Source organism: Manis pentadactyla, chromosome 10 (assembly GCF_030020395.1).
Source record: "Manis pentadactyla isolate mManPen7 chromosome 10, mManPen7.hap1, whole genome shotgun sequence".
Classification (NCBI taxonomy): Eukaryota; Metazoa; Chordata; class Mammalia; order Pholidota; family Manidae; genus Manis; species Manis pentadactyla.
Genome location: NC_080028.1, coordinates 112,323,805 through 112,350,459, shown reverse-complemented (window position 1 = coordinate 112,350,459; position 26,655 = coordinate 112,323,805). Strand labels below are relative to the sequence as shown.

The following is a 26,655-nucleotide window of genomic DNA, read 5'->3' as shown; positions in this document are numbered from 1 at the left end:
TTTTGTAGAAAACCAAAATTATTACCTATTTATGTTAAATGGGGAGAGGGAGAGCTATTATAAGAATGTATGATACAAAGCAAATTCCATCATAATATATATGAGGTGTTCTTAACTTGAAATCTACTCATGAACCGCTAAAATTCTATGTAAAAGAATATAATGATCAGGAAGAAGAGCTTTATTTTTCATCAGATTTTCAAAGGGATCTGTAAATTTAAAAGTTTAAGAACTAATGTACTGTAAAATGTATCTGCAGTTATCTTTGGGTTGATGGTATCAGGGGAGATTTATTTGTATTTTCTGTTTCTTACAATGAATATGTATCACAATTTTAATCAAGAGTCTGGGAGTTGATTTTGATAATTAGTTGTTGGGTGTGTGTGTGTGTGTTTAAAGGAAGAAGAAAGAAGACCTACAGAGAAGAAGGGACTGTTTTGAGAAGTAGGAGTAGTGGTGGGGGAGTTTAATTAGTAGTGACACATATTAAAAATGTGGAGGCCAATCATGTACTTGTTGGTTGTTTAGGAATTTCATGATTTATCTAAATTTCTAAATATTTAATATCTATTCTAAATATAGGATTTTACTCATGAGTCTTGTATCCAAATTGCTAAGCTTTAAAATATCTATTTTAGTGGAAAATTCCTCTAGTTGTAATCTCAATGCTGTCAATCTTGTTCTCATGATAGTTTAGAATAACAGTGTTTTATGCCCCAATACAATACATCCTACTCTTTCCACAGACAATGTGAAAATTCCCAGAGGGCTAAAGAAAGCTTCCAGTAAATAGTGGTATTTGATGATACTGTTTATTTTTTTCACTTTTCTGAACATTATAATTAAGCTTTGTAGCTAAGAGCAGGGGGGCATTCTTTTTGGAATTGTATTAGAGATTTGTGTTAATATTCCTGAGTAAAATGTTACAAACTTTTTGGAGTTAGAGAAACAGTCTTTTATTCTGGGTATTTTTGCAGTGTACCTATCCACCCCTCAAAATAGTTTCAAAACATTTCTGTTTTTAGAATACTAATAGAGTTGAATTTGGGAATAAGATCAGGTAGCACAGTTATTCACAATTATGGCAGTATTCCTTACAAACCTAGTAATGTAGTGGGCATAAAGCATTGTTTTGGGGAGGAGGTTTCTGCCTTGCTTCTTATACTGCTATCTTTTTCCCAGCATCCTGATAAAGCACCTATTTTGTTTTTTTAGTAATAATTATTCCTGTTTTGAATTTGTATAATAGTATCATTTATGTATAAACAAGCCTAATATAAAGGGTTTTTAAATATTAATAGCTGAAACTTTTTGAAATACTGTTTTAAGCTTGTAAGCAAATACAAAGCTTTTAAGAGATCCGTATTGCTGGTTTTATTTGTTGTCAGCATTCTTGTTTCAACTTGAGTAGTTGTGTGTTTGATGCAGGTAACTCTTCTTTTTTTATAAGTAAAAAGAGGTCTTTTAAAGTGATTCTAATACTCTTCTGTAATATGATATCACTTGATTCTTAATTTTCTTCTTACCACTTTGCTTGTATTCCCCAGTCTTATTTGCAGTTCTTCCTTTTCTGTACTTGTTCTTTGTATTGGTGTTACTCACCTCTCATAGACTTTATTCTCCTTTTGTTCTGTGTATTTGCATCAGAAATGTCCTTCACTATGGTGACTTCAGTTACTATCTATATGTATGCTGATGGCTCCAAATCATTAGCTCTATAACTGTATAACCAATAACTTTTAAATATCTACTTTTAGATTTCTCAGAATCATCTGAAAGTCAGTATCTTCAAAAGAAAATGTATGAAACTTGGTGGCTTTCAGTAGTTGGCATGAAAATCCACTATTGTTCAAGTCAGAAATCTAGGTATTGTTTGTGATCCTTCTTACTGTTAAGAATTCTTTGTATATTTTGGATAACAGTCCTTTATCAGGTAGTCTTCTGTAAATAGTTTCTCCCAGTGTGGCTTGTATTCTCACTGTCTTAACATTGTGCTTCACATAGCAGAAGTTTTAATTTTAATGAAGTCCAGCTACCAATTATTTCTTTCATGGATTGTGCCTTTGGTGTTATATCTAAAATGTCATCACTATACCCAGGGTCTTCCAGGTGTAAAACTCCAAAGTATGAAACTCCGAAGAGATTATAGTTTTGCATTTAACTTCAGGTCTTTGATCCATTTTGAGTTAATTTTTGTGAGGGGTGTAAAGTGTTTGTCTTAGTTTTTAATTTTTTTGCATGTGGATGTCCTGTTCCAGCTGCTTTTGTTCAAAAAGACTTATGTGAGTCTGTTTCTGGGTTCTATTATTTCACCAATACCACATTGTCTTGATTATTGTAGTTTTATAGTAAGTATTGAAGTTGTGTAACATCAGTCCTCCAGCTTTGTTCTTCAATATTGGGGTGGCTATAGACATTTTCCCTCTTATTATGTCAATATCCACAAGATAACTTGCTGCAATTTTAAATATTTTTTGGTGGTGCTATTTTCTGAGATGGGAAAGAGTGGTAAAAGCACATTGTAAGTGTCAGGGAAGATGAATTTTGCTCTTTTTTTTTTTTTCTCTTTTGGTATCATTAATATAAAGTCACATGAGGAACATTGTGGTTACTAGATTCCCCCCATTATCAAGTCCCCACCACATACCCCATTACAGCACTACAGTCACTGTCCATCAGCATAGTAAGATGCTGCTATCTTTTTCCCAGCATCCTGATAAAGCACCTATTTTGTTTTTTTAGTAATAATTATTCCTGTTTTGAATTTGTATAATAGTATCATTTATGTATAAACAAGCCTAATATAAAGGGTTTTTAAATATTAATAGCTGAAACTTTTTGAAATACTGTTTTAAGCTTGTAAGCAAATACAAAGCTTTTAAGAGATCCGTATTGCTGGTTTTATTTGTTGTCAGCATTCTTGTTTCAACTTGAGTAGTTGTGTGTTTGATGCAGGGCCCATAGTGTGGCTAGAGTATTGATTTTATTGGTCTTTTCAAAGAAATAATTTTTGGTTTCATTGATTTTGTGCATTGGTTTTCTGTTTTAAATTTCATTTATTTCTGCTCTAATTCTTATTATTTCATTTTTTCTGCTTACTTTGGATTTAATTTACTCTTCCCTTTCTAGTTTCCTAAGGTAGAAACTTAAGAGTATTGATTTTAGATCTTTATTTTCTAATATATGTATTTAGTGCTATAAAATTCCCTCTAAGCATTGCTTTCTTTCACTACATCTCACAAAGTTTCCGTTGTGGGTTCATTTAGTTCAAAATTTCTTTTAACAAAAGAAACTAATTTTTATTTTAAAATTTCTGTTGAGATTTCTTCTTCAACTTATGTGTTATTTAGAAATGTGTTGTTTAATCCCCATTTACTTGAGTATTTTCCAGTTACCTTTCTGTTACTTATTTCTAATTTAATTCTGTTGTAGTCTTGAGAGTAGACATTGTATAATTTATATTCTTTTAAATTTGTGAAGGTATGTTTCCTGGCCCAGAATATGTTCTTTCAGTGAATGTACTGTGTGAGCTTGGGAAGAATGTGTATTGTACTAAATGTGTGTTATTTTTATGTTAGTCTTTTGCAACGCAAAATGTGTAAGAAGTGAGGAAGATGTAACCATTTACTTAAAAATCTGCATAAAATTTAATCAGACTTTTATTCTTGTTCTGTAAGTAAAATAATTTAAAAATAAATATATAATTATTAAAAATAAAACAAACAAAGAGTAAAAATCATTCTTTTCAACTTCTGCTTTTGTTGTGTAAATCAAGGAAATAGAATTTATGTTCTTTATTTTTAGCCCTAACTTACATGGTCAAACAAACTTCCCTGGACTTTTCTTTTTTGGTAAGAGATACACCTTTTCTGAATGTGATCAAATGATTTCAGAGATACAGGCCAAAAGAGTTTGTGCTAGTTTTTTGGGGAAGCTTTGTCTCTCTTACAGTGAGTTCCATTTTTAGCCATAATTGATAGGAAAGTGCTAAAACTACAGTGGGTTATTTGCAGTGATACACTGGCTACTAAAACATTAAACCATCAAAATTTAAGTGGCATTTATTTTCATGACATAAATACGTTCACCATCAGAAGTGCTTCATTTGAAAGAAGGAATATTGTACTTAAGCCGACAGAAACAGATCTTCAGGATTTCATATGTAATCATTAGTGCTTTGTGAGTTTTTTTTAAAGTCTCACTTCCAGTTGCTGACATTAAAAAACTATACACAAATGACAAGACAAAGATGTTTGCTTGAAGATGTTGGGTGAATCTGTAGCAAAGAAAGTAGTTCATGATATAAAAAACAAGCATGCTCATTTATTACATTAAAAACTTTAAATATTGACATATATGCTATTCAGAGTGTGTAAATTGATGTTTAATGTGAAGAATTGCTATAACATTCATAGTTTATGTTGTGTTGGAATAATGATTCATTTCTTTAGCTATAAATAAGTTATCTACTATAACCATGTGTCCATAGTTATTATAGCTGTTTCTATAATAATTGCCTATATGCATACTTTCAATGAAACATACACAGTTTTATGTAATTCTTTCTGTTTATTCTAATTGTGTTTTTGAAATAAAGTTTTATGGGTGTGAATCTAACATAGGGGCTTGTATTTTGTATGGACTTTTTAACTTTTATTTTTCCAGTACACTTTTATATTTGCTCTTACAAAAGTAGTGGTCAATGATGGATTGGAATTATAAAAAAAGAAAAGGAAAGTGGTTCTTCACCACACACAGTGTATATTAGGTCTCCTGTTATAGTTCTCATAGTATGCTACATTTAGCTTATTGTGGTGGTCATCTTGTGCTTTGTTACAATTGGTTATATTAATGAAAGCTCTGTGAGGAGCAGAGTCACATCGGTGTTTGCCATTACATCTTCAGTACCCAGAACAGTGTCTGGTACTAGCAGCTACTTAACAGTAGACATTGGTCAAAAGAATTTTCATTGTGTTGGAATAATGATTACTTTGGGTAGTTATAAATAAGTTGTCTACTATAACCATGTCATGTGTCCTCAGAGGAGTGATAATTATTTATAGTCAAAAGAAAATACTCTTGGGATTCTTATGGCTGAATAGTAGGTATTTTTTTAATATAAATTTTTATTTCCATAGCACAACCACTGCCTCTGAAGAAGATATTTCAAGTAGATATCCCCGAACAGAGAGAAGTGGGTTCAGCAGATACAACAGGGATGCAAGTGCTTCAGGTAGTTTGGTCTCAAGTAGCACATTGGAAAAGAAAATTGAAGATCTTGAAAAGGTATGACTTACAAATTATTTAAGATTGATAAAATTAATATACCATTAGGATTCCTTTTTTACTTCTCTAACAGCTGAAATTTGTAGGGGAAAGACAGTACCCAAAAGGAAAAAGAATAAGAAATAGTAATGGAAGATCTCATTTAGTGTTCATTGGTTTCCATATCTAGTTAAGTAACAGCTTTTTTATCACTGTCTCAGGTATCTATTTTCTAGATGCAAAATTCTAGGAATTTTCTGATTTCCTTAATACTTTCCAATTCAGTTATATTGATGTTAATGCTTTTAGAAATAGAGCCAATACAAAGAATTCCTTTTATTTAATGGATACTCATTCTGCCAAGTGTTATCTCTAATGTATTGAAAACAGTCTTTGCCTTTGAAATGGTTAGAAGTCTATGCTGGCAACGTGTACTGCTATGTGTTTATTATATGAACTGTATGGATTATCATTTGTATACTTTCTTCTGGATTCTAAGTTGGAGCCCATGGCCATTTTTGGTGAGGTTTTTTGTTTTGTTTGTTTTGTTTTCCATCTTTGGTGTTTGAAACAATTTAAAGAATAAACCTGGTTAGGAGTATCTTTGAGAACAACTCAAATGAATATTGGCATAGATTTATTAACCATAGGGTCTCAGGTTTGTTCTTTAGGATTTAACCCCTAAAATTGATAATGGTGCTGAATTATTTCTGTTTGTTGAAAATATATTTTGTTTTGCCAAATTGGAATTATTCCCCATGATATGAAGATTGTTTTAAGTAGAGGTTTAATTTTAAGTCATTTGTTTTTATAACACTTTGATTATTTTAAATTCACATCTGAGTTTAACACTACTTTCTATGAGTTCAAATAAAAAAATTTAAGGAATATATAAGCTAATGCATTTCAGAAAGGCGTTTAGTTTTTAAAAAGCACAAGCATTTGAATTGAGTTGCTAGTAGTTGGCGGAAGCTGATTAATGAGACTGCTGGATACTTTCTCTGAGGACTGGTAGGAAAAAAGCTCACTCTGGGCAAGACCTTTATATAGTCCTGCTCCTCTTTTGCCCCCAGGTGGCTAACCCAGCCTAAGGCCCAGTATTCTAAATGAGATTTCTCTGAAAAAGGTGTTGAATTGTTTCAAGGAAAAAAAAAGTTTACAAACCAGTAATCTATTTCAGTTCCTTCATTTTATCCATTATCAGTTAACTGGCAGAGCCAGAAGTAAAATTGAGGATCATATTTTTTCTGTTTAGCATTTCACATAGGGCCATCTCCTTCTCGTAAACTTTGTATTTTTTTTTTTTTATTCTTTTACCACCTTAGGAGGTTGCTTTTAATCCATGAAACAGGAATACAGCTGTAGATAGTGTAGCATACAGTACACGCAAGACTGGCTCTCAGCCCCCTTCCATCACACTCAAACATGAAATACAGCTATATTTCTTGACTCAGAGGCACAGGCCAATTTCACCTATTGGCTTAGCATAGCCAGTATTAGAATAGCTTCAAGGACCCATATATTTTTTTTTTTTTGAGAGGGCATATCTTATATTTATTGATCAAATGGTTGTTAACAACTATAAAATTCTGTATAGGGGACTCAATGCACAATCATTAATCAACCCCAAGTCTAATTCTCAACAGTCTCCAATCTTCTAAAGTATAACGAACAAGTTCTTACATGGTGAACAAATTCTTACATAGTGAATAAGTTCTTACATGGTGAACAGTGCAAGGGCAGCCATCACAGAAACTTTCGGTTTTGATCACGCATTATGAACCATAAACAATCAGGTCAAATATGAATATTCGTTTGATTTTTATACTTGATTTATATGTGGATCCAACATTTCTCCCTTTATTATTATTATTATTATTTTTTTAATAAAATGCTGAAGTGGTAGGTAGATGTAAGATAGAGGTAGAAAACTTAGTTTAGTGTTGTAAGAGAGCAAATGTAGATGATCAGGTGTGTGCCTGTAGACTATGTGCTAATCCAAGCTAGACAAGGGCAATAAAACATCCATGGATGCAGAAGATTTCTCTCAAAACAGGGGGGGAGAGGTTCTAAGCCTCATCTCCGTTGATCCCCAATTTCTCACCTGATGGCCCCCCTGCGACTGTGCCTGTCTTAGGTTGTTCCTCCCTTGAGGAATCTTACCCATTTCTGGCTAACCAGTCATCTTCCGGGGCCATACAGGGAAATGTAAAGTCGGTAAGTGAGAGAGAAGCCATATTGTTTGAAAAGGTTAGCTTTTTACTTCTTTGCAGATTTATGCCCTGTGCCTTCTATGCCCAGCATTTGTCTTGAGGTATCTTTAGCACTTGGAAGAATTATGATACTCGGTAAATTCGATATGTGGCACGAATTCTATTTAAGGGTTGTAATTAGGAAGGAAGAAGAAAAGCTATAGAAGTAGCAGACAGAAGAAAACATGGGAAGATTGATTATTTCTTTGACATATCTTCTTGTAGAGTAATTTAAGCATGTATAGGTTTTAAACTACTAATTAAATTGCACACACACATTAACATAATAGGAATACAGTTACATAACCAAAGCATACCTGTAATTACCAGCCATCTCCAGTGAGGCCAAGAAAACCAGTTAGGCACCCTAGGCATTTGTGAAAATTTGTCTGTGATATGATGGATATTGTCCAACTGAACTTGAACAGTCTGAGAGAAATCAGACAAATTAAGACAGCCCATTCCTGGGAACTGTTCACATCCCATATGTTCTTTTAACAGTAAATAGTCTGTAGTTGTAAGATTTTGGAGCGCTACAACTTGCACTTCTCTTAATTCTTGGTTGAGTTCCAACAGTGTAGATCCAGTCAAATTTGTTGTTTTACTGTATGCACAGGCCAGCTTAGATATCTCCTTCCTCATTCCCATGGCAAGTCCAGGAGCTGGTGGGATGAATGCAGCTGCAACTGCAGCATCGCCTGGATCTTTGTTGAGGTTTTTTGATGATCATCTTCTGGCATGAGTCTTCCCGAGAGTGCTGATGTTGGAAGTTCTTCTTCAAATCGTATCTTAGTTCATTTTCGGGGTAGCCCAATTAGGCTTTGATCCTCTGTATAAACACAAACAGACCCTTTGCCTACACTTTTATATGCCCTTTATATCATTGTGTAGAACTCATTAGAGGTCACCACACAGGAACTGCTTTTTTTTTTTTTTTTTTTGTTATCTTTAATCTACACTTACATGAAGAATACTTTGTTTACTAGGCTCTCCCCTATACCAGGTCCCCCCTATAAACCCCTTTACAGTCACTGTCCATCAGCAGAGCAAAATGTTGTAGAATCACTACTTGCCTTCTCTGTGTTGTACAGCCCTCCCTTTTCTCCTACCCCCCCATGCATGTTAATCTTAGTACCCCCCTACTTCTCCCCCCCTTATCCCTCCCTACCCACCCATCCTCCCCAGTCCCTTTCCCTTTGGTACCTGTTAGTCCATTCTTGAGTTCTGTGATTCTGCTGCTGTTTTGTTCCTTCAGTTTTTCCTTTGTTCTTATACTCCACAGATGAGTGAAATCATTTGGTATTTCTCTTTCTCCGCTTGGCTTATTTCACTGAGCATAATGCCCTCCAGCTCCATCCATGTTGCTGCAAATGGTAGGATTTGCCCTCTCTTATGGCTGAGTAGTATTCCATTGTGTATATGTACCACATCTTCTTTATCCATTCATCTACCGATGGACATTTAGGTTGTTTCCAATTCTTGGCTATTGTAAATAGTGCTGCGATAAACATAGGGGTGCATTGGTCTTTCTCATACTTGATTACTGCGTTCTTAGGGTAAATTCCTAGGAGTGGAATTCCTGGGTCAAATGGTAAGTCTGTTTTGAGCATTTTGATGTACCTCCATACTGCTTTCCACAATGGTTGAACTAGTTTACATTCCCACCAGCAGTGTAGGAGGGTTCCCCTTTCTCCACAGCCTCACCAACATTTGTTGTTGTTTGTCTTTTGGATGGCAGCCATCCTTACTGGTGTGAGGTGATACCTCATTGTAGTTTTAATTTGCATTTCTCTGATAATTAGCGATGTGGAGCATCTTTTCATGTGTCTGTTGGCCATCTGTATTTCTTTTTTGGAGAACTGTCTGTTCAGTTCCTCTGCCCATTTTTTAATTGGATTGTTTTATTTTTGTTTGTTGAGGCATGTGAGCTCTTTATATATTTTGGACGTCAAGCCTTTATCGGATCTGTCATTTACGAATATATTCTCCCATACTTTAGGGTTCCTTTTTGTTCTATTGATGGTGTCTTTTGCTGTACAGAAGCTTTTCAGCTTAATATAGTCCCATTGTTCATATTTGCTGTTGTTTTCCTTGCCCGGGGAGATATGTTCAAGAAGAGGTCACTCATGTTTATGTCTATGAGGTTTTTGCCTATGTTTTTTTCCACGAGTTTAATGGTTTCATGGCTTACATTCAGGTCTTTGATCCATTTTGAATTTACTTATGTATATGGGGTTAGACAATGGTCCAGTTTCATTCTCCTACATGTAGCTGTCCAGTTTTGCCAGCACCATCTGTTGAAGAGACTGTCATTTTGCCATTGTATGTCCATGGCTCCTTTATCAAATATTAATTGACCATATATGTTTGGGCTAATGTCTGGAGTCTCTAGTCTGTTCCACTGGTCTGTGGCTCTGTTCTTGTGCCAGTACCAAATTGTCTTGAGTACTATGGCTTTATAGTAGAGCTTGAAATTGGGGAGTGAGATCCCCCCTACTTTATTCTTCCTTCTCAGGATTGCTTTGGCTATTCAGGGTCTTTGGTGTTTCCATATGAATTTTTGAACTATTTGTTCCAGTTCATTGAAGAATGTTGCTGGTAATTTGATAGGGATTGCATCAAATCTGTATATTGCTTTGGGCAGGATGGCCATTTTGACGATATTAATTTTTCCTAGCCACGAGCATGGGATGAGTTTCCATTTGTTAGTGTGCCCTTTAATTTCTCTTAAGAGTGACTTGTAGTTTTCAGAGTATAGGTCATTCACTTCTTTGGTTAGATTTATTCCTAGGTATTTTATTCATTTTGATGCAATTGTGAATGGAATTGTTTTCCTGATTTCTCTTTCTATTGGTTCATTGTTAGTGTATAGGAAAGCCACAGATTTCTGTGTGTTGATTTTGTATCCTGCAACTTTGCTGTATTCCGATATCAGTTCTAGTAGTTTTGGGGTGGAGTCTTTGGGGTTTTTTATGTACAATATCATGTCATCTGCAAATAGTGACAGTTTAACTTCTTCTTTACCAATCTGGATTCCTTGTATTTCTGTGTTTTGTCTGATTGCCGTGGCTAGGACCTCCAGTACTATGTTAAATAGCAGTGAGGAGAGTGGGCATCCGTGTCTAGTTCCCGATCTCAGAGGAAAAGCTTTCAGCTTCTCGCTGTTCTGTATAATGTTGGCTGTGGGTTTATGATATATGGTCTTTATTATGTTGAGGTACTTGCCCTCTATTCCCATTTTGCTGAGACTTTTTATCATGAATGGATGTTGAATTTTGTCAAATGCTTTTTCAGCATCTATGGGGATGATCATGTGGTTTTTGTCTTTCTTTTTGTTGATGTGGTGGATGATGTTGATGGATTTTTGAATGTTGTGCCATCCTTGCATCCCTGGGATGAATCCCACTTGGTCATGGTGTATGATCCTTTTGATATACTTTTGTATTCGGTTTGCTAATATTTTATTAAGTATTTTTGCATCTACATTCATCAGGGATATTGGTCTATAATTTTCTTTTTTGGCGGGGTCTTTGCCTTGTTTTGGTATTAGGGTGATGTTGGCTTCATAGAATGAGTTTGGGAGTATTCCCTCCTCTTCTATTTTTTGGAAACTTTAAGGAGAATGGGTATTATGTCTTCTCTGTGTATCTGATAAAATTCCAAGGTAAATCTGTCTGGCCCGGGTGTTTTGTTCTTGGGTAGTTTTTTGATTACCGTTTCAATTTCTTTGCTTGTAATTGGTTTGTTTAACTTTCGTGTTTCTTCCTTGGTCAGTCTTGGAAGGTTGTATTTTTCTAGGAAGTTGTCCATTTCTTCTAGGTTTTCCAGCTTGTTGGCATATAGGTTTTCATAGTAGTCTTTAGTAATTCTTTGTATTTCTGTGGAGTCTGTCGTGATTTTTCCGTTCTCATTTGTGATTCTGTTGATTTGTGTTGATTCTCTTTTTCTCTTAATAAGGTTGGCTAGAGGCTTATCTATTTTGTTTATTTTCTCAAAGAACCAGCTCTTGGTTTCATTGATTTTTGCTATTGTTTTATTCTTCTCAATTTTGTTTATTTCTTCTCTGATCTTTATTATGTCCCTCCTTCTGCTGACTTTAGGCCTCATTTGTTCTTCTTTTTCCAATTTCGATAATTGTGATGTTAGACTATTCATTTGGGATTGTTCTTGTTTCTTCATGTGTGCCTGGATCGCTATATACTTTCCTCTTAAGACTGCTTTCGCTGCGTCCCACACAAGTTGGGGCTTTGTGTTATTGTTGTCATTTGTTTCTATATATTCCTTGATCTCTTTTAATTTGTTCGTTGATCCATTGATTATTTAGGAGCATGTTGTTAAGCCTCCATGTGTTTATCAGCCTTTTTGTTTTCTTTGTAGAATTTATTTCTAGTTTTATTCCTTTGTGGTCTGAAAAGTTGGTTGGTAGAATTTCAGTATTTTGGATTTTGCTGAGTCTCTTTTTGTGGGCTAGTATGTGGTCTATTCTGGAGAATGTTCCATGTGCACTTGAGAAGAATGTATATCCTGTTGCTTTTGGATGTAGAGTTCTATAGATGTCTATTAGGTCCATCTGCTCTACTGTGTTGTTCAGTGCTTCCGTGTCCTTACTAATTTTCTGCCCAGTGGATCTATCCTTTGGGGTGAGTGGTGTGTTGAAGTCTCCTAGAATGAATGCATTGCAGTCTATTTCCCCCTTTAGTTCTGTTAGTATTTGTTTCACATATGCTGGTGCTCCTGTGTTGGGTGCATATATAGTTAGAATGGTTATATCCTCTTGTTGGACTGAGCCCTTTATCATTATATAGTGTCCTTCTTTATCTCTTGTTACTTTCTTTGTTTTGAAGTCTATTTTGTCTGATATTAGTACTGCAACCCCTGCTTTCTTCTCGCTGTTGTTTGCCTGAAATATGTTTTTCCATCCTTTGACTTTTAGTCTGTACATGTCTTTGGGTTTGAGTTGAGTTTCTTGTAAGCAGCATATAGATGGGTCTTGCTTTTTTATCCATTCTGTTACTCTGGGTCTTTTGATTGGTGCATTCAGTCCATTAACATTTAGGGTGACTATTGAAAGATATGTACTTATTGCCATTGCAGGCTTTAAACTCGTGGTTACCAAAGGTTCAAGGTTAGCCTCTTAAGTATCTTACTGCCTAACTTAGCTCGCTTATTGCGCTGTTATATACACTGGGTCTGGAGATTCTTTTCTTCTCTCCCTTCTTATTCCTCCTCCTCCATTCTTCATATGTTGGGTGTTTTGTTCTGTTCTCTTCCTAGGAGTGCTCCCTTCTAGAGCAGTCCCTGTAAGATGTCCTGTAGAGGTGGTTTGTGGGAAGCAAATTCCCTCAGCTTTTGTTTGTCTGGGAATTGTTTAATCCTGCCATCATAGTTATATGATTTTCGTGCTGGATACAGTATCCTTAGTTCAAGGCCCTTCTGTTTCATTGTATTAAATATATCGTGCCATTCTCTTCTGGCCTGTAGGGTTTCTCTCGAGAACTCTGATGTTATCCTGATGGGTTTTCCTTTATAGGTGACTTTTTTCTCTCTAGCTGCCTTTAAAACTCTTTCCTTGTCCTTGATCTTTGCCATTTTAATTATTATGTGTCTTGGTGTTGTCCTCCTAGGATCCTTTCTGTTGGGGGTTCTGTGTATTTCCGTGGTCTGTTCAATTATTTCCTCCCCCAGTTTGGGGAAGTTTTCACCAATTATTTCTTCCAAGATACTTTCCATCCCTTTTCCTCTCTCTTCTTCTTCTGGGACCCCTATAATATGGATATTGTTCCTTTTGGATTGGTCACACAGTTCTCTTAATATTGTTTCATTCCTGGAGATCCTTTTTTCTCTCTCTATGTCAGCTTCTATGCGTCCCTGTTCTCTGGTTTCAATTCCATCAATGGCCTCTTGCATCTTATCCATTCTGCTTATAAACCCTTCCAGAGTTTGTTTCATTTCTGTGTTCTCCTTTCTGGCGTCTGTGATCTCCCTCTGGACTTCATCCCATTTCTCTTGCGTATTTCTCTGCATCTCTGTCAGCATGTTTATGATTCTTATTTTGAATTCTTTTTCAGGAAGACTGGTTAGGTCTGTCTCCTTCTCTGGTGTTGTCTCTGTGATCTTTGTCTGCCTGTAGCTTTGCCTTTTCATGGTGATAGGAATAGTTTGCAGAGCTGGGACGAGTGACGGCTGGAAGAACTTCCCTTCGTGTTGGTGTTTGGCCCTCCTCTCCTGGGAGAACAGCGACCTCTAGTGGCTTGTGCTGGGCAGCTGCGTGCAGACAGGGTTTCTGCTTCCTGCCCGGCTGCTATGGAGTTAATCTCCGCTGTTGCTGTGGGCGTGGCCTGGCTCGGGCCTCTGCTCCCTGCAGCCCAGGGGTTAGGGTGCCCAGAGATCCCCGAATTCCCTACCTCTGGACTAAGTGTCCCACCCTGCCCCTTTAAGAGTTCCAAAAAGCACCCGCCAAAACAAAACAATGACCACAAAAAAAATAGTAAAGTATTTAAAAAAATAAAAAAGTAAAAATAAATAAATAAAAAATGGCCGCTCGTTTTTCTTTATTTTCCGGCGCCAGCCTCAGGCATCTGCTCACCGGTCTTGCTGCCTGTTTCCCTAGTATTGGGGTCCCTATCCCTTTAAGACTTCCAAAAAGCGCTCGCCAAAACAAAACAGAAAAAAAAACCAAAAAAAAACTGGCTGCTCACTTTTGTTTGTTCTCCGGCGCCAGCCTCAGGCACCCGCTCACTGTTCTTGCTGCCCTGTTTCCCCAGTATCCAGGGCCCCGCGCATGCACTGTGTCAGCGCTCTGGCCCGGATGGCTGGGGCTGGGTGTTCGGCAGCCCTGGGCTCCATCTCCCTCCCGCTCTGCCTGCTCTTCTCCCGCCGGGAGCTGGGGGGAGGGGCGCTCGGCTCCCGCGGGGCCGGGGCTTGTATCTTACCCCCTTCGCGAGGCGCTGGGTTCTCGCAGGTGTGGATGTGGTCTGGATGTTGTCTTGTGTCCTCTGGTCTCTATTCTAGGAAGAGTTGTCTTTTTTATATGTTCATAGATATATATGGTTTTGGGAGGAGATTTCCGCTGCTCTACTCACGCCACCATCTTGGCTCCCAAACTTTGTATTTTTAATAATAATTTTGAATTTTGAATTTCCTCAAACAGGATAGTATCTATTAAAAAATAAGATATCTCATTACTAATGGTGTAAGTTTAAAGAGGGTCAGTCATTGAGTGTTAGTATTTGTTAATTACTTGTGCAAACATCAGTTTAACTAGAAACATACCTTACAACCCCTGCATTTCTCTTATTTCTGGTTCCTTCCTGGGATGGGGTCCTCCCCCATCACCAGGTGACTTAAGGTAAATTTTCATATGTCCAAGGTATTTTAATTTACAAAACTTGATAAATGGGTGCCATTTAAGATTATAAACAACCTATTACTTCCCAATTAATATTTTGTAATTATATCTACCAGGAAGTAGTAAGAGAAAGGCAAGAAAATTTAAGACTTGTGAGACTAATGCAAGATAAAGAGGAAATGATCGGAAAACTCAAAGAAGAAATTGATTTGTTGAATAGAGTGAGTATTCACATATTTCAGTTTCATGGTTTCCTTTTTTTTCTAGCAATTGGATGAAAATACATAAAATATGAAGAAATTATTTAATTTCATTATTTAGTTCATTCTTTTCTTAATAAGATTGTAATTTGTTGGTAGTACCATATAAACTGATTTCCTCTGACAAATTATCAGTTTTTTTCACTTAATATTCCTTTAGGGATGGGCTGATGAATGGATTTATTCTGTGTTTTGTTAGAGCCTGGGAAGAAGAGGCAGCTTGGTCAGGCCACACAGAAAAATGGCACTGGCACAAGGTTGCCTCTGTGAAAAGAACTAAAATTGCTACTTTCTTGCCATAACAAACTCCAGATGTCTTTGTATTTTCACCATTTCTTTTTCCTCCAATTATATGTATACATCCCCAACTTTAGTTTTAGCCCTCTAACCCCAAGGTTTCTATTACTGCTGTTTGTAGCTCTTTATTTTATTTTTTGCTTTAAGCCCTAGAATTTATTTCCTGCTTAAGAAGCAAGTGGTATTGATACTAGCCATACTTAGGTAATGATAAGAAGAGATTCTGTAGTTCTGCTTTGAGAAGGCATCCAGTAAGATGGAGGAAAGAAATAACATTGCTTCAGGGAAATAAGGAACAGATTGCTAATCCAATTTTAACTATGACTAGGAAAGAGAAAATAGAGAGGCTTCATTATGTATAGACCCATTTCTAATGAAGCTGTAGGCATTAACTGTAGGTTACAGATGAAGACACTGAAACTCAAGATTCAGCTGGCTTGTTCAGTCCTATGAAGTGATCACATAGTAATCAGCGAGCCACCCTTGCCCTCAGGTAGGTAGTAGGCCTAATTCTAAATCAGTTTTTCCATCCCTGTAGGCTGCCTTTCACCTTGTTTCAACATACAGACATTCTGTTGGTTCTGGCATATGATATATCAGCAAATATTTTTTATGTCTGTGAAGTATTAGCACTATCTTAGGTAATGTATACATCAAAATTAGAATGCCTGCCTTCACAGTTTATAATCTAGTAATGTTACATGAATGTATTTTATCATTTACCTTTAAATCTTAGGAAGGTCTCAGTTGTAATAATTTTAGGAATCCCATTATTTTATTGTTTCTGGTTTCAACATACTAATTTCCCATATCATTCATTTAGTTTGTGAGTAAATACAAATTGTTTTTGTACATTTTAAAATCATTTACCTAATTGTTCAATGACAGTATGCTAAATTTAGACTGCTGCTGTCCAATAGCACACTTAAATTCAGATTGATGTTACCAAGTTTTGGTATTCTGAATTGCAAGGATAAATCTGTGAATGTCTGTTTTTCCAATCATCAGTAAATAGTCTGCCTTGAAATTATGTTTTTTCTAACTAAAACTAATGGTGTATTGTTCTCATATTTACCAAATGATTGTATTTATGGCACTAGAATTAATATAGGAAACATAGAGCTGAAATCATGTAATTTTAAAGGTTTTAATTTTAATGACTTTCAGTTTTTTAAGCTTTAAAACCTTTTTCTCAAACAAAATACCATAGAGAAGCTTGACATATATATTGAACCAGATTAACTCAATCCCCGGATCTCTTTTCTGTCTGCCCCAATTCCGTCACCTCCCAGGTTCTCACCCGCAAGCAAGCAGCGGAGTACATCCCGAACATGGGCTTGGATCTTTTTGATGCCTAACTTGACACAAGGTTGCAGTCAAGGCCCAGAGAGAGCCTCATATTGCCACATATGTCTTTTGTTTAGCCCTTTATCTTGGGGAAGGGGGAATTTGTTTTGTTTTTAATTTAAAATTTTAATTATTTACAATAATTAAAAATTTGGAAGATTCACAATTAAAGAAATCTGACTTCTGGCTTCTCTTGAAAATCTGAAGGATCTGGCAAGAGCTGCCCTCTGAATGTAACAGTGAGGAGCTGAGTAGTGGAGGCTCCCTTTAGGTGGGGCATACTCCACCTGAAGTTGTTTTCAGAACTTGCCTGTGTTTTAAAATTAATTGCTTGTATGAATTATCTTTGTGTACTTTTTGAATTGTTTTTAATCACTTTTATCACTGTCAGAATGTCTTCTAAGTATTTTGAAAACTCACATATTTTCCTTTTGGTTTTCTTAAGGACCTAGATGACATAGAAGATGAAAATGAACAACTGAAGCAGGAGAATAAAACTCTTTTGAAAGTTGTTGGGCAGCTAACAAGGTAGAAGATTCGAGGCTCAATGTGGAAAAAATATTTTAAAACTACTGATTGAATGTTATGGTTAGTGATAGGACAAAATTCCTATGCTGCAATACATTAAGTATGTATATTTATTTCTAGAAGATAGTGGATGTTTATTTTCAAAATATTTCTGTTTCATTATTAGTTTAGAAAAGTTATCAACCTTATATTTCACAAATAAGTAACATCTTTCAGTTATTAAAATAATAGCTTATGCCTCTTTTGGTTTTGTGTGTTATTCAGATAATATATGGTTTAGAGTCACAACCATATGAATATATTTTATCTATGGTAATGTATTTTATCCCTTAAGGAATATACATAGTCTTTGTTTACATGAAGTCAAATACTTGTGGGGAGTTATCTGCAAATGCCTTATTGCTGATGTGAGCAACCTTGTATGTGTTGATGATTTAATCATAAAGGTCTCTGTCTACTGTCATTTGTTCTTTCAAATTATTCTAAGCAATTTAGAGTAAAAGAGAATCACACTATTGTGTAACAGTCATCTTTAAAAAGGAAAGCTATAAAAAGTTACTTAATATCATGTACTAGTTGGCTGAATATAAAATTTAAGAGAATACTTGAATTATGCTATAGTAAATTAAAATGTACTATTTTGTATTTGAATATTGAAAAAAATTTAAATCACTGTAACTTCTGAAAAGCATACAGTTATAATTTTAATATAAAATTTCTTTTATAGGTACTACCTTTTCTATTATTCCAAGGTTTATAAGTGAGCATGGGATATTTTTAAAGTTCTTTATTCACAACCTGGAGAATGTGTACAGTATCATTGTATAAGAAAAAAACCCATACTTTTAATTATCATATGCATTAAAATGAAAACCAAAATATTTGTCCACACTTACAACATTTATACTTATATTAACAAAACAGTACGTAAACAGAAATAGTACTGAAATACTTTGCTTAATTTCTAACTTGGAGAATAACACTGTGCCACTGTTGTTCTCATATGAGAGAATTATTCCCCTACCTCACATTTAAGGGATTGTTTTCTTAACATTGAATATTTAAAAACATTTATTTTGAAGAATTACACAGATTTTCTTTCCTATTAAATATCATTAGTGTTTAGAGTTGTCTTGATGACATTGTCATGTTGAGTAAGAAGACCCCGTCTTTAAAATACATTAACAGTAAGAAATGTCTGCCTTATGATTGAATCTCAAATAGTATACAACAGTTTTGTTTAATTAATGTACATAAGTGGTCTTAACGTAGTAAAATCCATTTTTGGTGCCCTATTGACTCTTTTCTTCACTTGGTAAGCCCCTTCATTATTCACTATTAGAAAAATAGGGAAGGTGAGACAATTGAAAAAAATGTGGAATAATTGAAAAATATCAGATGTTGGATTCTAAATCTCCGTAGTGACCTAGCTTGGCTCCCCCACCTTCCCACTTGAAAGTTCCAACTTTGGCTGATCATCAGAATCACTTGTGTTGCTTGAGAAGAAGTTTGGCTGTAGTTTATAGATAGGTTTAGGCTGAGATCCTGGACAGAATTCTTAAAGCTTGCCATCTGGTCACTCTGACCATAATCTGGGTTTGGAAACAGCTGCCCTTACCTCTTTCCTCCTGTGGCTTCCTTTGGAGACTCTGGAATTAACATAATTTTAGCCCCTGGCATTTTTCCCCCTCTTAGTTTATTTAATAATTAACATGGTCTCTGGAGGAATTTTCATATGTCCATGTGTATGTATCAAAAAGTTCACTATTAGATTACCAAATTAGAGAGCTGCAGCATTATTGCCTTCAAGCATCCTTTTTGGAGAATATTCCCTGGCATGGGAACAGAGATCTGCTGCCCACGTGCCACAGGGTATGACAAGTTCAGTCATCAGCTTTAGTTGCAAGATACTCATCTCCCTTTAGCTACCCTTATCTAGGAAATGCTAGTATTGCCCAGTTGCCCAATCCACACTTTGAATGTTGTGAAAATGCTGTCAGTATTCAGCCTTAAAATATATTAATGTATTGATTTTTCAGTAAAAGATTTGAATTTTCAATTTAATGCAAATGTAAGTAAAGGAATATTTCGTTTTCCCTTTAAAAATTACACCAGTTATTAATGCTTTTAAAGACTGATTTGTTAAAAAAATTTTTTGCTTTGTTCAGTTTATTGGGAAAATTTCCTACAGTGATCTTTTACATAATGGTACCTAGTTCAAACACAAGAGCCTGACAACTTAGAGCGATTCACAAGCAGCCCTTCTGTTCTTAAAACATATTTTCATATTGCATACAGGTTTTTAAACTGAACATTGAAAAATAGAGTAGGATCTGCTACGATTTTCCTTTAATATTAATCAGAAGCATTGATATTTTTTTAAAAGGTAACTTTAATATGTACACTACCTTAGAAAACTTGGGTGTTGTCAATAAAGTGCTAGTGTTTGTGAAATTTTTAGTCCCATTTAGAGATAATATTTCTTATGTTCCCTGGGAATTTGTGGCATAATAAAGCATATTCAAAGTTTTTATGTGTTTATGATATTATTTTCAAAATACTAAGTTTATTAACTTTAAAATGAACATGACTTCTCTCTGTTTTCTGACATGCATTAACTTGAGAATTGCTAAAGTAATCTCTACTTCATTTTTCTAGAATTGTTATTTTATTGCAGTACAGTTACCTTTACAGAGGAAGAGGGAGGAAGGCATTAGGGTATATATTTCTAAATGAATTTAATAAGTATAGTAGATAGCACTTTTACACTGGCTCAAGTCGTTCGAAACAGAAAATTAAGTATTAGGCAGACAAAAGAAAAAAATGTATTATTTTTTTCTTTAAAATAACTTTTTAATTGTAGAAGCCGTGTGTTCTTCAGGTAAAAAGGCCATCTCAACTACATGTGGTTTATATTTTCTGGATTAATCTGGATTTGTATAATTAGAAATCAAAATGAAAAATTTGAGTCCACTGTGTTTTGTTGAATATAATACAAATCAGTGTAATAGATACATTCATATGTTAAACAGCGTAAGACAAAATAGGAAAGACTTTGATACTGATTTGATGTCCTAGACAATATCTGTACATACAGTGTTAGTCATCTTTTATCAGTTTTGTAGTTTTATGACCTTAATTCAGTACCTAGTAAGTTTCATGCAGTGTTGGCACTTAATTAATAACTGTTCATGGTTTTGTCAATGACCTGTTAATAAGATTAAGGCATATATTTTCATCTTGTAATATAAGAAACCAAACATACCAGCTTTTCATTGGGGGGAATGTATTAAGTGAGAAAGAACTAGCATTCAGAAATCAGAACTTTAAAATAACATGTTAAAGTCAATGCTAAATACTCTTTTATCATATGTGAACCCCATTCCTATTATATAACCCTAAACTTGACTTACTTTATATTGGAACTATGCTCACCCTCATAAATAAAGGACATCCTGTTGACCAGGATTGTAATTTCTATTACTTATGTGAGAACTAGTGACACTTTTCTTTTGTCGTTCCATTAAACTGAAAGCATGGAGACAGACAGCAAACATTTTGCTCACTGAATGCCTCAGCACAGCACTTCCCCCTTCTGTTCAGTTTTATTGATGTATAGAAGTTAGTTGTTTCATTCTCAGTGTAAAGACTTTTAAATCATTACCCAAGAAAACCCGAGCCGATACTGTTTTTTACTTAAGTAGAAATTCATAGCAAAGTCATATCTCCATCATAAAAATAATTACATGTATGTAAAAGGAGTATGAAGAGGGGATTACTTTAAATTTTCATACCTATTTTTTTCAGCAAGTATTAGTTAACTGGGTATACAGTTATAGATAGTAAAGAAGTTTGTTTGTTTGTTTTAATGGGAATGGACCAACCCTTCCATCCAGCAGAGTACAATCCATGTAGTGTGTGCCAGGAGCACAAAGTTAAATTTTAGGCAGCATTGGATAGTCTAACCTGAATAGTTGACTCAAAAGTACTTTTTTGTATTAATTGTCCAGCTGTTGTCTTTTAGGTCTAGTTAATAGGTACTATTTAATTTGCTGCGGCACTTACTGAACGGTGGCATGAAAGACCTGATGCATATTGGGAAGTATATTACCATATTATTTTAGATGATTATGCATTGTGAGAAGAACATTCAAGAAATTAATGAAGTAAAAAGATGTATGTCAGATACACCAGATTGTTGATGGTATTCAAATGTGGTTTTGTTAGTTTTTCTGTATGTATTACTGATTATTGGTTTGTTTTTTAATTATTGAAGTCTAAATAATTGTTTCAAAAATTGGCACATAATACTTTGGTAATAATAGAATGTTAGTGATGATCATTTGATGGACGTTTATTACATGTCTGTTTTGTTTTATTTCTTCCTCTGATACCTAATTAGGGTTTTTTTTGTAAACTTGTCTTAAGATTTGGCTATACTATTCAGGGTTTTTTATTATTACATTTTCCTTCTAAATTTAAGTATTAGATGGCTTCTGCTGCCAGAAAAGACCATATGAAAGCTAAAATTTGCTGTTTTGTTGAAAATCAGCTAATTCAGGTAATCCAAATATTTGCAGAAAAGCATCAGAATAATTTTTTGATCCACATTAATGTGATATAGACAGCTTTCATAGTTCCCATTGCATAGATTTTCATTGTGGAGTAATCAACTTTATATTGATTAACTTCTAATGTGCTTTGCATGTAAAATAATATTAAATAAAAATAAATTTTTCATTTATTTTCACACTATTTTTTCTTCCCTCTACTATTTGTAAAACCCTGACCATAATTTTACTTACAGAGTTAAAGGATAATGTTATGTACCTCTGATTGAAACAGTTTGCAGTATTTTAAAATCTTTATTTGGTATATTATAGAAGGAATTTTATTTTTTCTTAAGTGAGGAAGTACATACATGTTCAGCCTGACTGAAAATGTTGTCTTTGTGTTTTAAAACTACATGAATAATTTCTAAATTCAAAATTTGAATTAACTAAATCTGATGGTGTTCAGAGAATTTCAGGTCCTTGATAGTTTGAAAAAGATAAGTAGGGGTCTGGGAATGTAAAATTCCAGTCTTTGTGTTTTTACCTAATGGTTTACATAACCTTTTGCTAATGTGTCATTCTTCATACACCTGCAGAAGCTAATCAGACTTCTTTACTTCAAGAACTCTAAATTAATCTTCTTAGTAATGTCATACATGCCTAACAAGTGAACACGCATTCTTGAGTCAAACTGTTTAGATAATGTCTCAAGTCTTTATGTAACAACATACTCTTAGCAAGCCTATTGAGAAAGTTTACTAGATCTCCTAGTCTGACTTGGAACTGTACTCCTTTATCTTAACTTCATCAAATCCCTGTTTTTTCTTCTAGATTCATGCTGTGCATGCACACAGTTCTATCAGTAGCTGTAAACTACCCACATATTTTCTTAATCTCATACCTCTAGTTTCTTTTTTCACCTCTACAAGAGGTTACATTTTATTGCTGGTCAACTTCTTGGAAAGAATTTACGTATTACTGGACTTTCATATTAAGGAGATAGGACTGGTAATATCCTTTACAGTCCATCCATTTTATTTTTATGTCTAGCCAGATGAGATTAAAAAGGATGCTAGAAAGCAAACTTTGTCTCATAATACTGGAACACGTGCACAATTTTACTCTCACTTTCAAAAAACTTGTGACTGAATAAGATCCGTCTAATAAAGGAAAAGGCTTTCTACTCAATGTCAGATAGTTGAGCAATATGAGAAAAAAATAGGAGCCAGGCAGAAAAGTAGAATTGGACTTTGACTTAGTACATGTGAAAGAATAACAAGTTTTTCACATAAAGTGTACAAAATTATTCCATATGTATTACAGTCTCAAACCACATAATGATCAGTTGCTAGCCTTGCTTAGGTATACCATGGGACCTAAAATTCACTGTCTTTGTTATGTTATAGTCTTATACAGAGAATTATTTCATTCCTTTAAAATGTGAGCTTTTACTGTGGTTAAACAAAAGTTAATGTCATCAGTGACATTTTAACTTTGTGGAAGCAAATTATTAAGAAAAATCAGTAGAAAGGTATTTATTTTATTTTTGTAGCACAAAAGTATAAGAAAGCTATCAGTAAAAGGCATACAAAATCCCATTTGAAGGACCTACTATTTGTTCTTGGTAAGAATATATTTATTTGATACAGTGTTAAGTTGGAAAATTAATTAGCCTTCTGTAGAACATTCAAAGTTTCGTGTATAGATGGTTAAAGGCAATGAAAAATATCACTAATTTAAAATAAATTTATGCCTATAGAAACAGAAGCACTGAATAATACATTAGATCAGATAGACTTAACAGACATCTGTTGAACACTCCACCCAAAAGCAGCAGGACACACATTTTTCTCAAGTGTACATGGAATGTTCTCCAGAGTAGATCACATACTGAGTCACAAAAAAGCCTCAACAAATTCAAAAACATTAAGATTTTTATTAAGCAGCTTCGCAGACTACAATGGTATGAAACTAGAAATAAATTACACAAAGAAAATAAAAAAGCCTACAAACACTTGGGAGCTAAACAACATGCTTCTAAATAATGGCTCAATGACCAAATTAAAACAAATCAAGCAATACGTGGAAAAGTATGAAAACAAAAACATAACAGACGAGTATTTGTGGAACACTGCAAATTCGAATAGTGAATTTCCCTCTAACAAGAATTAACATTGTCAAAATGGCCATCCTGTCCAAAGCAATTTACAGATTCAGTGCAATTCCTATCAAAACACCAACAGCATTTTTTAATGAACTAGAATAAATAATCCTAACTAAAATTCATACAGAACCACAAAAGACCCTGAATAGCCAAAGCAATCCTGAGAAAGAAGAACAAAGCTGGGGGAAAATTACACTGCCTGATTTCAAGCTATACTACAAAGTTATAGTAATCAAAACAATTTGGTACTGGCACAAGAACACACCCACAGATAAGTGGAACAGAATAGAGAGCCCAAATATAAACCCAAACACATGGTCAATTAATATACAATAAAGGAGCCATGAGTATACAATGAGGAAAAGACAAGACTCTTTAATAACTGATGTTGGGAAAATAGGACAGCTACATGCAAGAGTTTCATTCTCTTGAAATGAATAGTAGACTGGTGGCTTCCATGGGGGAGGGATTGGGGTAGGTGGGTGAGGGGGATGAAGAGGCACTCCATACAAAAAGTGAACTCGAAATGGATCAAAGACCTGAATGTAAGACATGAAACCATAAAACTCTTAGGAGAAAACATAGGCAACAATCTCTTGAACATAAACATGAGCAATTTTTTCCTGGACACATCTCCTCAGATAAGGGAAACAAAAATTGAACAAGTTGGGCTACAGCAAACTAAAAAGCTTCTGTACAGCAAAGGACACCATCAGCAGAATAAAAAGGCAACCTACAGTACAGGAGAGTATATTCCTAAATTATTTCTCTGATAAGGGGTTAACATCCAAAATACATAAAGAACTCATATTCCTCAGCACTAAAAAAACATATAACCCAATTAAAACATGGGCGGAGGACCTGAGTAGATATTTCTCCAAAGAAGAAAAACATATGGCCAACAGACACATGAAAAGATGCTCCACATTGCCAGTCATGGAAATGCAAATCAAAACCACAATGAGATACCACCTCACACCACCTAGAATGCCACTATCCAGATGAAAAGACATAACAAGTGTTGGCGAGAATGTGGAGAAAAGGGAACCTTCCTACACTGTTGATGGGAATGTAAATTGGTACAGTATGGCGGTTCCTCAAAAAACTAAAAATAGAAATGCCATTTGACTCAGCAATTCCATTTCTAGGAATTTACCTGAAGAAAACAAAATCCCTGATTCGAAAACATATAGGCACCCCTGTGTTTATTGCTGCATTGTTTACAGTAGCCAAGATACAGAAGCCACCGGAGTGTCCATCAGTAGATGAATGGATGAAGATGTGATACATATACACAATGGAATATTTAGCCATAAAATGAAAAGAAATCCTGCCATTTGCAACAACATGGATGGATATAGAGGGTATTACGATCTGTGAAGTAAGTCAGATGGAGAAAGACAAATACCATATGATTTCACTTATTTATGGAATATAAGGACAAAGCAAAACAATAAAACAGCAGTAGACTAATAGATATTGAACAGGGATGGTGGTTACCATGGGGGAGGGGTTGGGGTAGTTGGGTGTGGAGTGTGGGCTTGAAAACTCTCATTCACAGTGTAGGTTGGGCACAGGGATATCACAGCGTGGAGAACACAGCAATGGTTCTGTAACGTCTTCCATGTTGACAGTAGCTGTAGTACTGGGGGTGAGGATTTAATATGAGAAACTTGAGCTGCTGTGGTGTATACTTGAAACTAAGACTGTATACCAATAAATAAAATTTATGCCAGTAATTTTCATATTGTATTTTTTACTATTTCAAAATGTATCAGTGAAAATTGTAATGGGGTGAATAAGTCAACACTTCAAAAATGCTGCTGATGATCATAGGAGGTCTAAACTTGCCTTAGTCCATGTTAACTCTTTTAAGATCATTATACTTTAAGAGATTCAGCTAAGCGTTGTGACTCACTTAACAATTTAAATGTAACTTTAATCCTAAATTAGTATAGCATAAAAACATTCAGTAATGAGTGATTAAGTAGCCATATGTGCCAGGCTTTATGTTAAATGTTTTACATGTCGTTTTTATTTGATTCTTTAAAGCTTTTTTTGTAAGGTGCAGATTGGGATGGATAATTTGCCCAAGGTGACAAAGCAACGCTTTCTGCCTTATGCCACGACATACTCACTTTTATGACATAATTATTATCCTACTGAATATTTTGCCAGTCTTTCTCAGAGTATGGTCCCCACATTAGTTGCATTGTCTTTCACTTAGAAACCTGTTAGAAATACAAATTCTTGGGTCCCACCCAACACTTGAATGAGGTGAGGCCCAGCAGTCTGTTTTAATGAGTTTTTTCAAATGATTCCTATGTAGGTCAAAGCTTGGAGTTTTGCATTATGCATTTCTATTTTCAAGCAAATATCTTGGTCTTTCTTTTTGGACTTATGTAAATCATATAAGACAAACTTGTAAAGTAAAAAGTGATCTTTTCATTGTTGCTTACATTGCAAAAGATTGTACCAGGAAAAACCTCAGCATGATTATTGGCAGCTCGACATAAGCCCATTAGTTTAGTGTTATCTCTGGAACTCGAGTGGATTCTTAAGTCCAAGAGACTGTGGAATGGAATCTTTGTTTTTCTGTGTCCAGGTCAGTCTCTGTTACTGCTTGAAGGTTTTTGTTAAC

The 26,655-nt window shown here is 34.9% G+C and overlaps 1 protein-coding gene across 1 annotated transcript in view; it reads left to right on the top strand.

Annotated features, from left to right (window-relative positions):
• Positions 1-22,047, top strand: part of PAWR (pro-apoptotic WT1 regulator) — a 114,965-nt gene extending 92,918 nt beyond the window's left edge. Inside the window, exons 5-7 of the mRNA XM_036912320.2 lie at positions 5,139-5,286; positions 14,982-15,086; positions 17,215-22,047. Coding sequence (XP_036768215.2) covers positions 5,139-5,286; positions 14,982-15,086; positions 17,215-17,301 — 340 coding nt within the window. The 3' untranslated portion in view covers positions 17,302-22,047. The remainder of the gene's footprint in view (positions 1-5,138; positions 5,287-14,981; positions 15,087-17,214) is intronic.
• Positions 22,048-26,655: the final 4,608 nt, after the last annotated feature.